This window comes from Homalodisca vitripennis, chromosome 5, assembly GCF_021130785.1.
Source record: "Homalodisca vitripennis isolate AUS2020 chromosome 5, UT_GWSS_2.1, whole genome shotgun sequence".
NCBI classification, from domain to species: Eukaryota; Metazoa; Arthropoda; class Insecta; order Hemiptera; family Cicadellidae; genus Homalodisca; species Homalodisca vitripennis.
Window position 1 is genome coordinate 41,167,985 of NC_060211.1, and position 14,143 is coordinate 41,182,127.

General features: G+C 31.0%; 1 protein-coding gene across 1 annotated transcript; it reads right to left on the bottom strand.

The window, feature by feature from the left end:
* Positions 1-1,174: 1,174 nt before the first annotated feature.
* Positions 1,175-9,814, bottom strand: LOC124363823. The gene is made up of 2 exons (XM_046819086.1): positions 9,584-9,814; positions 1,175-2,136 (listed from the first exon to the last, which is right to left on the bottom strand). The coding sequence occupies exons 1-2, from the start codon at positions 9,662-9,664 to the stop codon at positions 1,864-1,866; spliced, it is 354 nt and encodes a 117-aa protein (XP_046675042.1). The 5' UTR covers positions 9,665-9,814; the 3' UTR covers positions 1,175-1,863.
* Positions 9,815-14,143: the final 4,329 nt, after the last annotated feature.

Sequence of the window (14,143 nt, forward strand, 5' to 3'; positions counted from 1 at the left end):
CAAATAACTATCGGAAAAAGACATTACTTTAAAAACAGTAAAACATTTTGAAATTGATGCAATTCTTTAAATTAAAATTTCATTTGAATTCAAACTTAAAACGACTCCGAAGTGCTTGAACGGGTTTCCTTCTCATGACGAATTTTATCAAATCTGAAAAATTCTCAAAATAATTGTGAACAAGTATAATATTCCAAACCCCCTCTTTTATTATTATTTCTTCAGTTAACAAACTGTTCAAAGATGATTTTACTAAGAAAGGAGTCAAAGTCCCGTTTTTGGAGGATGTCGGTTGTAAAATAAGTAAATACAAATTCAATACCTTGAGTTTACATGTTTTAAAAATGTATGTAAACATCAATGTTCAATTACCATTTATATACACAAAGAGTATTACTCAGCCAGGTCTCGAATCCGGTTCCTTCTCTTGTCGGGCGAGTATGGCTACCATTAAACACTCCAAAACTGATTTAATGGTTTTCATACTTGACTATTTTTGTATGAGTGCAACAAAAACACATGATCAGAAGAACACGTATTTACCTAAATACTGTTATAAGAATGCATTCAGTATTTATAAAGCGCAATAATTCTAATTTGAAGATGCGCAAAAAGTACTTTACCACAATGGTTACAACTAAGATATCTTACTTGTCAGGCAGACGTGCTACCATTACAGTAAGGAGCCATAATCTTTTTACGTTTACTTCTTTTTCATTTGGTCCTTTCCTTGAAATAAGTAACCTTTTGAATATCATATACCTGTATTGTTGTATTAATAATTAGAAGTTAGCCAAAACTTGTTAAACTGGTGGTTAGTTTACTATTGGCTTTGTTTACTATTCATATATTCATATTTCACAAAAATTGTATGAATTTAACCTTTAAGTGTGTCAAATTGAAGATAAAATTTGAAATCATACCAATAAATTTAAATATTGAAAGAAAATAACTCAAAATACAATAATCAACACAATAATTCCTTTTGTTTATCGCCTCAATTAAATTAATGGTTATCCACAAAAGAACTCTTATTACTTCCTTTTGTCAAGTGAATCGCTTGAAACAATTAGGAATAATCACAAAATTATTAAGATTGCACAAATTTCCGTACTATATATTACATGCCATCAAGTCCGGGGAGGGGGTAATAAATACAAGTAAGTAATTAACACATTTTATTTTAATAATATAATATAATATGCAGGAAAAAAAATAAGCAATGCAATATGTTTAACTTTTAAAATAAAGGTGACACCATTTCACCTGAAAAAGGGCCTTGAGAATACTCCGTGTTGCAATTCAACTTTTATTGGACGTGCTGCAATGTTTGATATGGTCTATTAATGTGGGTAATAACCTCAGGTTTGACTTTAATATTGAGTCGCCTGGAAGCATGAGGAGAGCTCATACTCGGGTTGTAAACTTGTTGATGATTATTCATGACCTTTTGATTACCCACAACCGAAGGTTTCTTCTCGGACAGGTTTGCTTGAGTGATGTACTGTCTGCGAGGCCAGACAAAACCACGGGGTAAAATTGCGTTTGGGTTGAGCTCCTTGGATATTTCTATTCAATATACCAGAGTTGAAACTTGATACCGAAACATTTCTTACCTTATTAGTATCGAGATTTCTGGTTTGGAAATTCCTGTTTTGGTTATAGTAGTTGGGTCTCCTGAATTGACTTGCAACACTAGAATTTGAATTTTGGGCTTGAAGATTCCTATAGTTGGTTCGACCGGCATTGGAGTTTCTTAAGGGAATAATTCCCCTAGGTGCATCAGGATTTGGATTCCCCCTAAGAAAATGAGCGTCACGGTTGGTTAAGGAATTTCTAGGCTGCGACATCCAGGTTCGCCTTTCAGGATTGAAGCCTGTAGCTTGAACCTTTCCGCTCCGTACTGGCATCACAACCTTGCTGGCCGAAGATGCTGGATTCTGACGATCCGAAAGGTAAGGGTCTGTGGTTGAGGACATGGGCTGGTTGTTGTCTTCTGGCCTGCTGGACCCCAGGTGCCATGTAGTTTGGAATGTACTCCACTCGGACTTCGGGGGAGAGTTTTAGATTAGTGCATCTAGGTTTGCGGACATACAGTCCAGAGTCTGCCTCCGCCTCATTTGAATGGCTTGAACCCTGTTTAAAAGATTAACGTTATACATTACAGTATCTCACATACACACAGCAAAATATAGGTTTTAATAATATTATGCACACAATAACAATGAGTGTTTTTAACCATTGAAAGTAGAGTAGTACAATAGGGTTTTCTTATCTTATATGTTAATATTACCCATATTCGTTCATCTTATAAAATGACAAATTATAAATTCGAGTATATGTAGGACCAACTAGACATACAACCGGTGTATTGTAAGATTTCTTAAAGAATTCTAATTTAAAATTCTTTTATTTTCAGAAAAGCATTGTATACATTGCAGTATACATTATATAAATGTATCTAATCCTCTAGCCTTGCTAATCAAGGGAGAAAATTTGATTAAAAACAATTATATCAAACATACTCTATATAAATATTGTTTTACATAAATACATCTACATTAATATTAATTACCTGACTTCAGCAATAAATAATTATTGTAATAATGAATAAGTAAAAATTATTTATTAATATTAAACATATTCCTTTTTACAAAACAAAGTACAAAAATTCTTTTTGTTTGAAAATTAAGAAAAAAATTGGAGTCGTCAATTGATATAAAAAAAAATATAAAGTTATTAGAAATACAATTGAAAATTCTATATTTAATACAGTTGGAAATTCGTTCTTAAAACCATTGTGAGAGATGTCTGCTTGCATGTACTTTAAAAGAGAAAGTTGCCTATGGGGTTATCAGTGCTTCGTTCGTTTAACTGTAATGATGTGTCCAAGAGAATGGGAATCAAATGTGATGGCTGATAAACCTGAACTGGAAGATATTGCTATGTGTTTTATATTGTTTCTTCTTAAATATGTTCATTGTGAAATGAACATGAAAAGAGGAGTGACTCATTTCCTCAGAGCGGGTGGTAGGGTAAAGTACTAGTAAGGTGCTACGTGAATGCGTCACTCTTAAGTTACGGATTGCTGAATGAAAAAAAGAAACAAAGATCAGGTCTTTGTATAAGTTTAACTTTTCGGAACAATCAGCAGAAAAGAAAGAACTGATAAACACTCATCGTGGACCTTAGGAGAGGGTTTGTAACGTATCCCCTCCTAATATTAGCATACTGATTAAAAAAAAAACTCATAATTACCCGCGAAATGGACAGATATTTCTCATTCAGCAAATATTCTGATGTGGTTATTGATGAATGTTATTTATCACGCCATGAAACTATACACAAATAACATTAACATCTTTTGGTAGAGTTTCTTTTTTAAATTAAAGTAAATAATAATTAAATTAATGTTCTAGTAACGATTTTTCTTTAGTTTAACATTTACATTTTTGTGGTAAACTGTAAATTTGTCTAGATGTTTTGAAGGTATTACAAACAATTTTAATTTGGTTTTTTTTTTATCTCAAGATTCGCTTTTAACTTACTAAAACATTTTGTCGCTATTTCACTCGAATTTTTAGGAAGAAATAAAGTACTAAGATAATATTGTTTTTGCTAATTTCAGGCCTGGGAAAAGTCAGTTGACGACAAAAAAGTAATATTTTTTACAGTGTTTTTTAATAAGTTATGACATCAAGGCGTGAAATTGCTTAAGGAAGTTACATTATTTGAATTACGTGTTATTTAAGATAATTTTATTCCAATCTCAAACAGCTCTTAATGAAATTATACTTTTTATAATTAAAATGTAATTTCCTTCAGTCATATCTCGTAGATATACGTATTATAACACCGTAGTAAAGACATCTTTAAGAGCAATAAATAATTTTTTCAAATTATAGAAATAACCAAACAAAAAACACGAATTGCACCATTTTACTATTGCCACTCTCTAGATTAGAGCAGCCTTGCATAAAAATAGTCCAATGGTGGATGGTGGTCTCAATCCACCCGGTACTTCCCGTGACCAACATTGTTGTCAGTTTTACGTGGTGAAAAAATGACTGATAAGTCTGATAATCTGTTGGATTGAACAAACATCAGTTGTTATCGTAACAAATATTAGTACGTTTGTTTTCAATCATTTGCTTTCCAAACAACAAACAGACATTAATGACTCATCCAACTCATACCGGAAGCATTTACCTGAATGGTCAGGAACGACGTGGCAACACCGGACTACTTGCGTGTGGGTTGCTGTAGTACATTCATTCATAGAGCTCACTTGCAGCATACTTATTAACATTAGTGTACCAGAGGTTTCGGGTTCATAAAATTACACAAGGACTATATAAGAAGAGAAATAATAATTTAACTTAAGAGTTAGCTAAAACTACAAGTACTAACGAGAGTTTAAAGATTTAAATCGTGTTTAAATTTGCGTTTCCCATTAATTCTCGTTATCATCACACATGAAAGAACTTAAAAGTATCACGAAGATGCGCCACATATTCTACACTAGCATGACCACTAATTTGGGGAAAGTGCAAGACATATTCTTGTTGTACTAACAATATTGCTTTGAAGTACTATATACTAATTTTAAAATCCGAGTTAAGTTCAAAAGAAAACATTTTTAGTTTGTTAATACAATTTTAGTACACTTGAAGGTACCTAGAGCACCTATGATTAACACATAACGACATACAACACTTATTATTGATGCCATAAACTTAATAACACAAGCTTTTTCTCACCGTTGTGTTGTGGACCTGTCTGTTTCTTATTACCTTGAGCTGTAGAATAGAACCTTGAAATGTTGACTTTTATTTTATCTAACTTAAAAACTAATGTTAGAATTGGGAAAAATATAACTAACTGTAGTGTAAAAGATTTTGTTTTGACAATCAAAACCCAAACAATTCACATGGATAAAAAACTGATACGACGAAAAATTAAAGGACACGAGAAAATTTAACGAAAGAGACAAACGGATGAATTACCTTGTCCCCCATATTTTTAAGGGTCTTCCTCCGACAAGATGAACCTATGCGCCAAATTTTAAATCTCTAGGATCTTTCTATCAAGAGTCAAAAAACGACGGACGGAGTGACGAATAGACCGACGGACAGATTGCCATTTGACCTTTTTAATTAAAAAATTATGAAGGATCTTCCTTAGACCAAGAGAAAAGTAAATTGTACCAAGCTCCAAGTTCCAAGGCCCCAAAACCTTTTTATGAAGAATTTGAACGGACGGACAGACCTTTCGATCCAAGAATATATGTGAGGTTTATTTCCTTGGATCAAGAGGAACCTTCGTATCAAGTGTCAAGACCCTAAGACGTTTCTTCTTTTAAGTCGTTGAATTATTTTTATTACACTTCATGGAGGCTTACCTAGGATCAGTATAACTATAACGAGTAATGGCTATGGTGTGATCGGACATGTGACAAATTTATCACCGTTAGGTATTTTATTATACTACATGGAGGCTTACCTAGGATCAGTATAACTATAACGAGTAATGGCTATGGTGTGATCGGACATGTGACAAATTTATTACCGTTAGGTATTTTATTATACTATATGGAGGCTTACCTAGGATCAGTATAACTATAACGAGTAATGGCTATGGTGTGATCGGACATGTGACAAATTTATTACCGTTAGGTATTTTATTATACTATATGGAGGCTTACCTAGGATCAGTATCACTATAACGACTAATGGTTATGCTGTGATCGGACATGTGACAAATTTATTACCGTTAGGTATTTTATTTTTTATGAGCAGAGTTAGTTTTTTTCAGAGGAAGATGCTTTAAGAAAAATTCAAATTTGCATACCCTTTTTCATTGGAAATTGAAAATATTTTACTTTAATTCGAATAGTGCGTATATTTTACAATATTTTACTAACAACAAGAGTAACTTATATTGTGTAATGTCACCTACTAAATATATCCGCAATAAATAAAATCCTGAAATTAAAGATTGATTTAGGGATAATTATTTAGTTTTGATTATGTAGATAAATGGAATTGTATGTGTTAGAATGTCTTGAGCTCAAAATAAGAAAGTAACACTTTCATTTGCTGCCTTCACAATCGATGTATTTGACAATTAATATTCTTGGTATCACTTCCATTGAATGCTTGGACTGCAAACACGTGTAAAAAAATTTAAATGAAATTGAAAATTATAGTGTTAACGTTAGCAGTTATTTCTCATATTACTTACTTAGCTTCTGTTATTAAAAGTTGCACATTTGAATCACTTCATTCTTATACAGAATTTGGCATATTGGTTAGGGGCACCTCTTAAATTTAGGAGATACGTAAGAATAATGATGAAATATAATGTCAGAACTTGTATAATGTATGTTACTTTAAATTGGTTTTAAATAATCAACGATAAATTGTAATAAATCGTCCTAGATTAAGTTGTGAGCGTTGCTCTGAAATATGCCGGTAAAAGAGGGTTCATTGGTTGTAAAAAACACCAAAATGGAATATGAGCATAATATAAAGGTATGTATATATATATATATATATATATATATATATATATGAAGGTAATATTCTAAAATTTTCTCCAATCCAAGTAACTGGAGTCGTATATGGAGTAATGAGACTAAGATTTGATGTTATAAATATTTATTCAGTAAGCAATATGTATTAAACTCCTTACTACTTACTGAATACATATTTATAAAATAAAATGTAAATTAATTTAAATAAAAATATAAAATAAATTAATATATAATTAGGGAATTACTTTTCGCTCCTACAACGATTGGAATTATTAGGATTGGAGGACATGTTTTAATTATTTTTTTAACCTATCTGTATGGTGATGGCTCCCATCTACACTTGATCCTGCCTTTACGAGGACAGCCATATTCAAGATGATCTTCGACCTGGATATCATCCTGTCATGGTCCCTAGCAAGTAGCTTGAAACTTAACATAGAAAAGTGGACTGTTGCATTCTCGAAACTTAATGACATTAGAATGAGTGTCGTGTTACACGAGAGAGCTTGGCTGTGTGCTTGGCTAAATGTCTCGTTTGATACTGGTCAGTGGTACAATATATAGGATACATTTTTTTACACAGTTTCAAACTTTTTGGGAGAAAGTTATCGTTTTTACAAGCCGCATTATATAGCATATGTATGCTATCTACCCTCGATCAAAAGTTATATAGCATATAAATGTGCTATATAAGCGGCTTGTAGAATCAATAGCTGTGCCAAAAAAATTGAAACTTTGTAAAAAAACTTATCATTTATGCGAGTACATATATGTATAAGATAATAACATTATATGAATTCTCTTCATACAAAAATAAAAAACCAAATATTGGTAAACTCTTTATAAGTTTTCATACGTCTTACCGTTCTTCTTCAGACGCAACATTGTATAAATATTTGCAAAATTGAATTATTAAACTACCTAGAAATAAACAAGAGAAAAGAACTGCAATAGAACAATAAACAGTGAAAAAATACCTCACGGCTGAAGTTTCATTAGAAATACCAAAGAGTAAAATTACAAATTTTTATTAATTAACGAATGTTCAAACCTAAAGGAAACTTTAATTTTTATATAAGTATTTGAGTAGTTTCGCTTCATTTCAAATTAAATCTATTTATATTTTCATTAGTATGCAATACGACATAATGGACGCCTCTTAATTTATAAGAGTTTTCAATTTTGTCATGATTGTGTTCCCTGGAATGTAAAGCGAGGGGCTTATCATCTCCATGAACAATACTGTAACGGTGATCTGTCATTCTGATACGAAGAGTGTTAGAGGTTTGGCCAATGTATTGTTCATTAAAAAATTACAATTTAGGTGATATATTATATTACTTATATTTCAATTAATATTTCGTTTAATTGGATACGTGTTATTAGTTCCGTTAATGTCTTCTGGAATTATTATTACATTTCTAAAACATGTTTTTATTTACCAGGGGTTTTTGTATATATCGAACGGTTTTCGGGATATTGATTACTTATAAACCCCATAAGAATTGTTTTATCATAGTGAACTGGCGATAGGATGCTGAAACAAGGTCAAATTTGGTACAACAATTTAACTTATAAATATCTTACTTAGTTCATTATCCAACTTGATACGCCATTTCCGTATTAACATAACAGCCATTCAAACCTTAACAATTTACAAGCCATTCATGAACCTTAATAAAAATAAAAGAGTATTCTTGAATGCTTGTTACTTTTCCTAAACTTTTGATGTGAACAAAACTTTGCATCTCAACCAGTTTTAAAGATATTTGTTTATTATTTGCTTAGCTCATCTTATCAATGAGAAATAAATTATAAATATTTTACTTGTCCAAAATTTTACCCACTTCTTCTGATTGACTGATCCAAAAGTACGATTTTTATTCACGAATGACTTAAGTTTACCTGAAAAATGTAAAAACTGAGATCCGCTTGTAAATAAAGGTATTGCGCCTCTTCACTGTAGCATACCTCAGTTATACACTCGTGTAATCCTTTGCATAATATCCTGACATATTATTCTAATGTAAACCCCGTGATAGAGCACTGCAATACAGCCCAGTTTGCTACAGTTGAGCATCAGTTGTATAAGTTCCAAACATTTGTTATCCATTTACCTTTTTTTAATGATAATTTTAAATATCTTCAGGCGAAACAAATTTTCATATATTTCATAGCCATACTTATCAGAACAGTAATGGTCAGATTTTCTAGATGAAATACTGAAATATTTAAATTGAAAATATTAATAGAGATAATATATCCAGACATGTAAAAATCATTCAAAACTTTAACTATTTTACCATTTCTTATACTGTAAATCTTTAAACTGACCTATTAATTTATTAGAATCATTACACCAATATAAAAGAATATCAGAAAACTGCTACAAGACTACTTCTTATCTTAAAATAAACTTCATCCCAATCGAATTATTTCTCAATAATACCATGATGTAATTTTAAATTAAAATTGCCTGCATTAATAACACATTAAATTGTCTGGTTTTGTTACGTATAATATACATACTCATATGTTAGTACCAAAATAATAATCTGCAAACGAACTAGTATAATTCCTTTAAAATAATTTGATCTCTAGACTTTAATTTTATATTATTTACTGAACCAATTAATTTTAATGTGTGAGCGAGAAAGTTAAGTGATTTATACTGTAATATTTTACTAAATCAGTAAATTTTTTAAAATTTACAATTTTATCATCATAGTTTCATTAAAACTCTATAAAATCAAGATCAAGTAAAAACTAGAATTTTAAACCTAATATTGTTTAATAACCCAATTAATTGTAATGAGTGAGAAAAAGATTAAGTGATTTACACTGCAGTATTTTACTAAATAAGTTAATTTTTCCAATTTTTTTATCATCATTATAGTTTCATTAAAAATCAAAATCAAGTGAAAAAGTATTAGAATTTTGTAACTAAAACTTTACCTCAAAATATAAAATTATTATTTTGTACAAAATAACGTATTTCGGCAATTAAATATTATATTTACTATAGTATTTGAAAATGAAGACACTTACTTCTAACTGTGCAGTAGATTCTCCACTTACACCAGTATAAAAAAGAAGGAGGCATAAGAAAATTTGAAAACTGAACTTCATTCTCTCAACTGAAGCCTACCCACAAGAGCAAAAAAAGAATCGTTACTGCTACACTTGTTCGCGGTGTTAAGGTAAAACTGGACAAATGCAATTGCTCATAGATGATAAGAACCAGGCATGCACGTAATCCCTTGCAAACAATAGGCAATCAAAAAGCACCGATTGCAATCCAATTAACAGTTCCAATAAATGCTAACAGTTAACTACTGATTCGTAGAAGAGAAACATTTAAATCGCAGTAACTGGTGATATATTGGTTTGGAAAGAAAAATCTGACAAGTGATACATAAGTGAATGAATCATGATATGAGTAATATGAAGTACAATCGGCACAAATTAAAAAAAAATTGTATTCATTACACCGTATTTTTTAAAAATAATTGTTAATATATTTAATATTCTGCTAATGGTTGGAATAAAAAATTTTTAAATGATGGGCTACTAGAAGATATTCCAGCCTCCTGATTGATACTATATTGAATATAGTCGGTCTGATGTGTTCGTTGTATAATAATAAATTATAAGCTTTTCCTTGGTTCATTGTTTCATTCAGTCACTGTTCAATACTATAAGCTGAATACTTATTATTTACTTTTGTGTCTTATAGGTTGACATAAAACATGAAAATAGTAGTAAAAAACCTAAAGCTAGGTTTCATTAGACACAGTAAAGTAAACTGTGGTCATTCACAGTGATTGACGTTAACAACAAATCAAGGAACATCTGGTAATAAATGTTGACTATTACAATGAACACATGAGTAATACTATGCTAAATATTATTTCATTTCCCCCAGCTTTGTTCTGTGTCATAGTCCTGCAGGTACCATGGTGGTATCCGGCAACGCCATGATCAGGGACTATTCATTTGAGATAAGAATGTCTTCGTTGTGATGAATAGTAGTCGTTTATGAATCACCTGTGGAAGGTTGTGAATTTATCTCTCTTGCATGGTCCGGTGATCCATGCATATCAAGAGTTGCTTCATCAACAGAGTTCCTTGAAAAATTGACTGGATCTTTATTTTTATGTGACTCAGGTTCTGGTGCTGGAGCTAGATCTCTGGTTGATACTGCTTTCTCCCGACCGTCCGAGAATCTGACGTGTGCATAGTCAGCCAGGACTCGCTTGATGAGTTTAACTTTTTCCACTTTTCCGCTACATCAGTTGTGATTCTTAAGAAGGACAGGACCAGGTAGGGAAAGCCAGGTTGGAACTGAATTGCCATAATGAGATCTTCTGCGATGCTTTGATATCTACCTTTTTGTCACTGATCCATTTTAAAATGATTTGAGGTTTAAAAGCAGTGATTCGGGGATTAGATCCCAGAGCATGAAACATTTTTACAAGTATTTTAAACCAGTGTTGACGATTCTTAGTCGGTGTTCGTAGTACTTTTAGTGAAAACAGTTATGCATTAATACACTGAAGCTCTAAGATGATTTTAATATAGGGTTATAGCTGTACGCCCTTAATTTGCAATCTCTGTTCAATAAAACAACATCTTAACTCCTTGGATCAACCGATAAATACATACATTTTTATATACCTAATCAGTATCGTATCCCTCATCAGGACAAAACTAACCAACTTGTCTGTCGTTAGATTTTTTATTCTTAAAAACGTTTTTTTGTTTGGTGTATTTTTGTAATTCAATTTTGCAACTCTCATGGGTTAGCAGCAGTCGCTTGAAACTGTGGTAATCGATCGTTAAATTATGACTCAGCACTCGGACTCTCCGCTGTTATTCTTCAGCCACTGTAAATATGTTGCCCAAAATTTTAAAGGATTCTAATTTCAAAAATCTTACGTATTTACAGAGTTATGTTCATTAAATTGAATTTTAAACATAAAAATGAATCACTAAGTGTTTTGCTAAGCGCTAACCTCGAGAACGGCTGGGCTAATCAGACTAATTCTTGTTTTAATATATCCGTTGAAGTTCAAGATTTTTATTTAAAAAAATTGAAAGGTTTTTCTCATTATTTTAGAATTCTAAAAATAATATTAATATTTTTTTACGAAATGTAATCCAAAGTTAACTAACACTAAACAACTTATAATACTTTTAGCTGAAGTTTATAAAAAAGACATAACATTTGCTTACATTAAAATTTTAGAAAATATTAGGTATACAGTGCTATGGAAAACCCGTCTTAATGAACAAAGCTATGAATGTTTGTGCGTAAGGTAGGTATTCGAAACTGGCTATGTATAGACATTGTGTATAGTATTTTTACTGTATCTGAAGGAAAACAATGGGATGGTGGTACACTATTCCCTTGACCAATTACTTTGAACAAATAATGTGTTTTATGTTATGGATGAATTTATAGACTATTTCCTAAATTAAAATTTAACTTCTATTTAATTTGTAATTTTAATTTTTTTCATTCATTTTGTATGTAAGCAGTAAATCGATCTAAAGTTAATACAAATTTGTGTAGACTTCATTGCTACAAGAAACTAAACTATTTCGTTACTTTTTCATTACATTATTATATTATTAACTACTATAAAACATTCAAAATGCCAATTGTCTGTAATATTGCTGCCAACAAAATTGCTGGAAAGGTAATGATTTTTTTAAAATATTTGCAGCGAAAAATATTTGCATGTGATGTAAATAGATGGTTTTCGACTAAAGTAGCCTTTTTAAGCTTACTCATGCATATATTTTCTTGGTCTGGGCTAAAAAGATAAATCAGCTACAACACCAGAAATATCGTAGACCAGAAATGACGCTTTCTGGTCAAACTTGGATTCAAAAACCCACATATGTATCCATTTTCTTCGTCAGTGCGACAACGTAAACTCAACTGTGGAACGTAAACTACAAGGGCTGGTAGTATATCTTGAAAACCAACATATACATATATTTCCTTGATCAGGGCAACATCAACTGTGGGAGCGTAAACAATGTAGACAGGAAGTGAATTAAACGGCCTGAAATGATTCATCTTGGCTGAAGTAGCTTTTAAGTTGTACGTAAGTTATATATTTTCTTCATCGGGACAAAAAGGCAAAGGCAGAAAATAGCTATAACTATGGAACTGGAAATACCTTAGGTAGAAAGTGAATTTAAACAGACGGAAGTTGATACTTATTGGTTTAATTTAGGGTTTTAAGACATATGGATATATTCTTTTCATAAAACAAAACCTAAATTAGAACTTGTCAAAAAATTATTTAACTTGACAATTTAAAGATGCTTATCAAGTTAATACCCTTGACCACATGGTGTTTGTCAAGTTATTATCCTTGACCACATGGTGCTTACCAAGTTAATCCACTTGACCACATAGTTCTTGCCAAGTTAATTCACTTGACCACATAGTTCTTACCAAGTTAATTCACTTGACCACATTGTACTTGTCAAGTTTTTCCCTGAATAAGTATATTTTACTAGCTAATATCTCAAGAGTTAACAGCCTGTGAACCAAAAAGTTGAGCCATGGTGTGGGTTCCTACTATACCAAAATATTTGATATTAAAGTAAAAATTACAAAAAGGGTGTTATCATATTGTTTCATTGACACCGTCATAGATACATACTGAAAAATCTCCATATTAAAATAAAAAAATTCTTTTAATAACATAGGTGAAACCCATAACTTTTTTAATAAGTTGGCACATTCATTTAAAATAACCAAACTGAAAATGCTTTTTATTTACCTGAACCAATGACGGTCAATAATAGCCAATAAGCTAATTGCATTACGTGCATTAAGCAGATTAGCTTTTAACATGCAATAACAATCTCACTACCCACGTATCATGTTTATAGATGGCACTTATTTTAGCTGAATATAGAAAAGGTTTCGTTTAAAAACAAAACAAAACTTCACTTAGCATATAATCATAAATGTGAAAAGTAATTTAGTTATTGGATAAGTTAAAATTAGACATCATTAGAACTTTAGATATATTTTCCCGTTTTTATAGATTTATTTATTTATTAATATTATTCCTTCAAAACTTTAAATATCTTGGAACCTCCTGTGTAGCAATAAAATTATGCGGTTATTATTTATTTTACTTCTTGAGAAACTGGCACACGTATAAAATATAATTATTTTTCTATTACTTAAAGTGATTGTATGAACTTATGTATGTAAATAAAAAAGGAAAAACCCAATCCAACGTACTATGTTTTATATATAAAAAATTAAACATGGTTTATTTATTACAAAATTAAAAATGCGCGGTTTTATCCCCCAATGAATAGCCTAATTTCATATATTTTAGTAAAAAAGAAGGCAGGTGATCAATACTTTTTCCATTAAGACTTAAGCCCAATACATTTAGAATTTATTATCGACCTAAAAGAATAATACTACGGCTGTTCAAAGTTTGCAGGTCACAAGGATGAAGTCTCGATCCTGAGTGCCAGATGCAGTTACAATAACATTCAAAGTAAATTGTCTTTGTCTTATCATAAATTTCCATTACTAACTTCGAGCAACAACTCTGCACAATT

Bases quoted from the DNA above. Each gene is read 5' to 3' on its own strand.
- LOC124363823 (XM_046819086.1), bottom strand. From the start codon at position 9,664: ATGAAGTTCAGTTTTCAAATTTTCTTATGCCTCCTTCTTTTTTATACT. The intron at 2,137-9,583 runs GTAAGTGTCTTC...TCTTTTAAACAG, and splicing joins AATCTACTGCACAGTTAGAA to GGTTCAAGCCATTCAAATGA.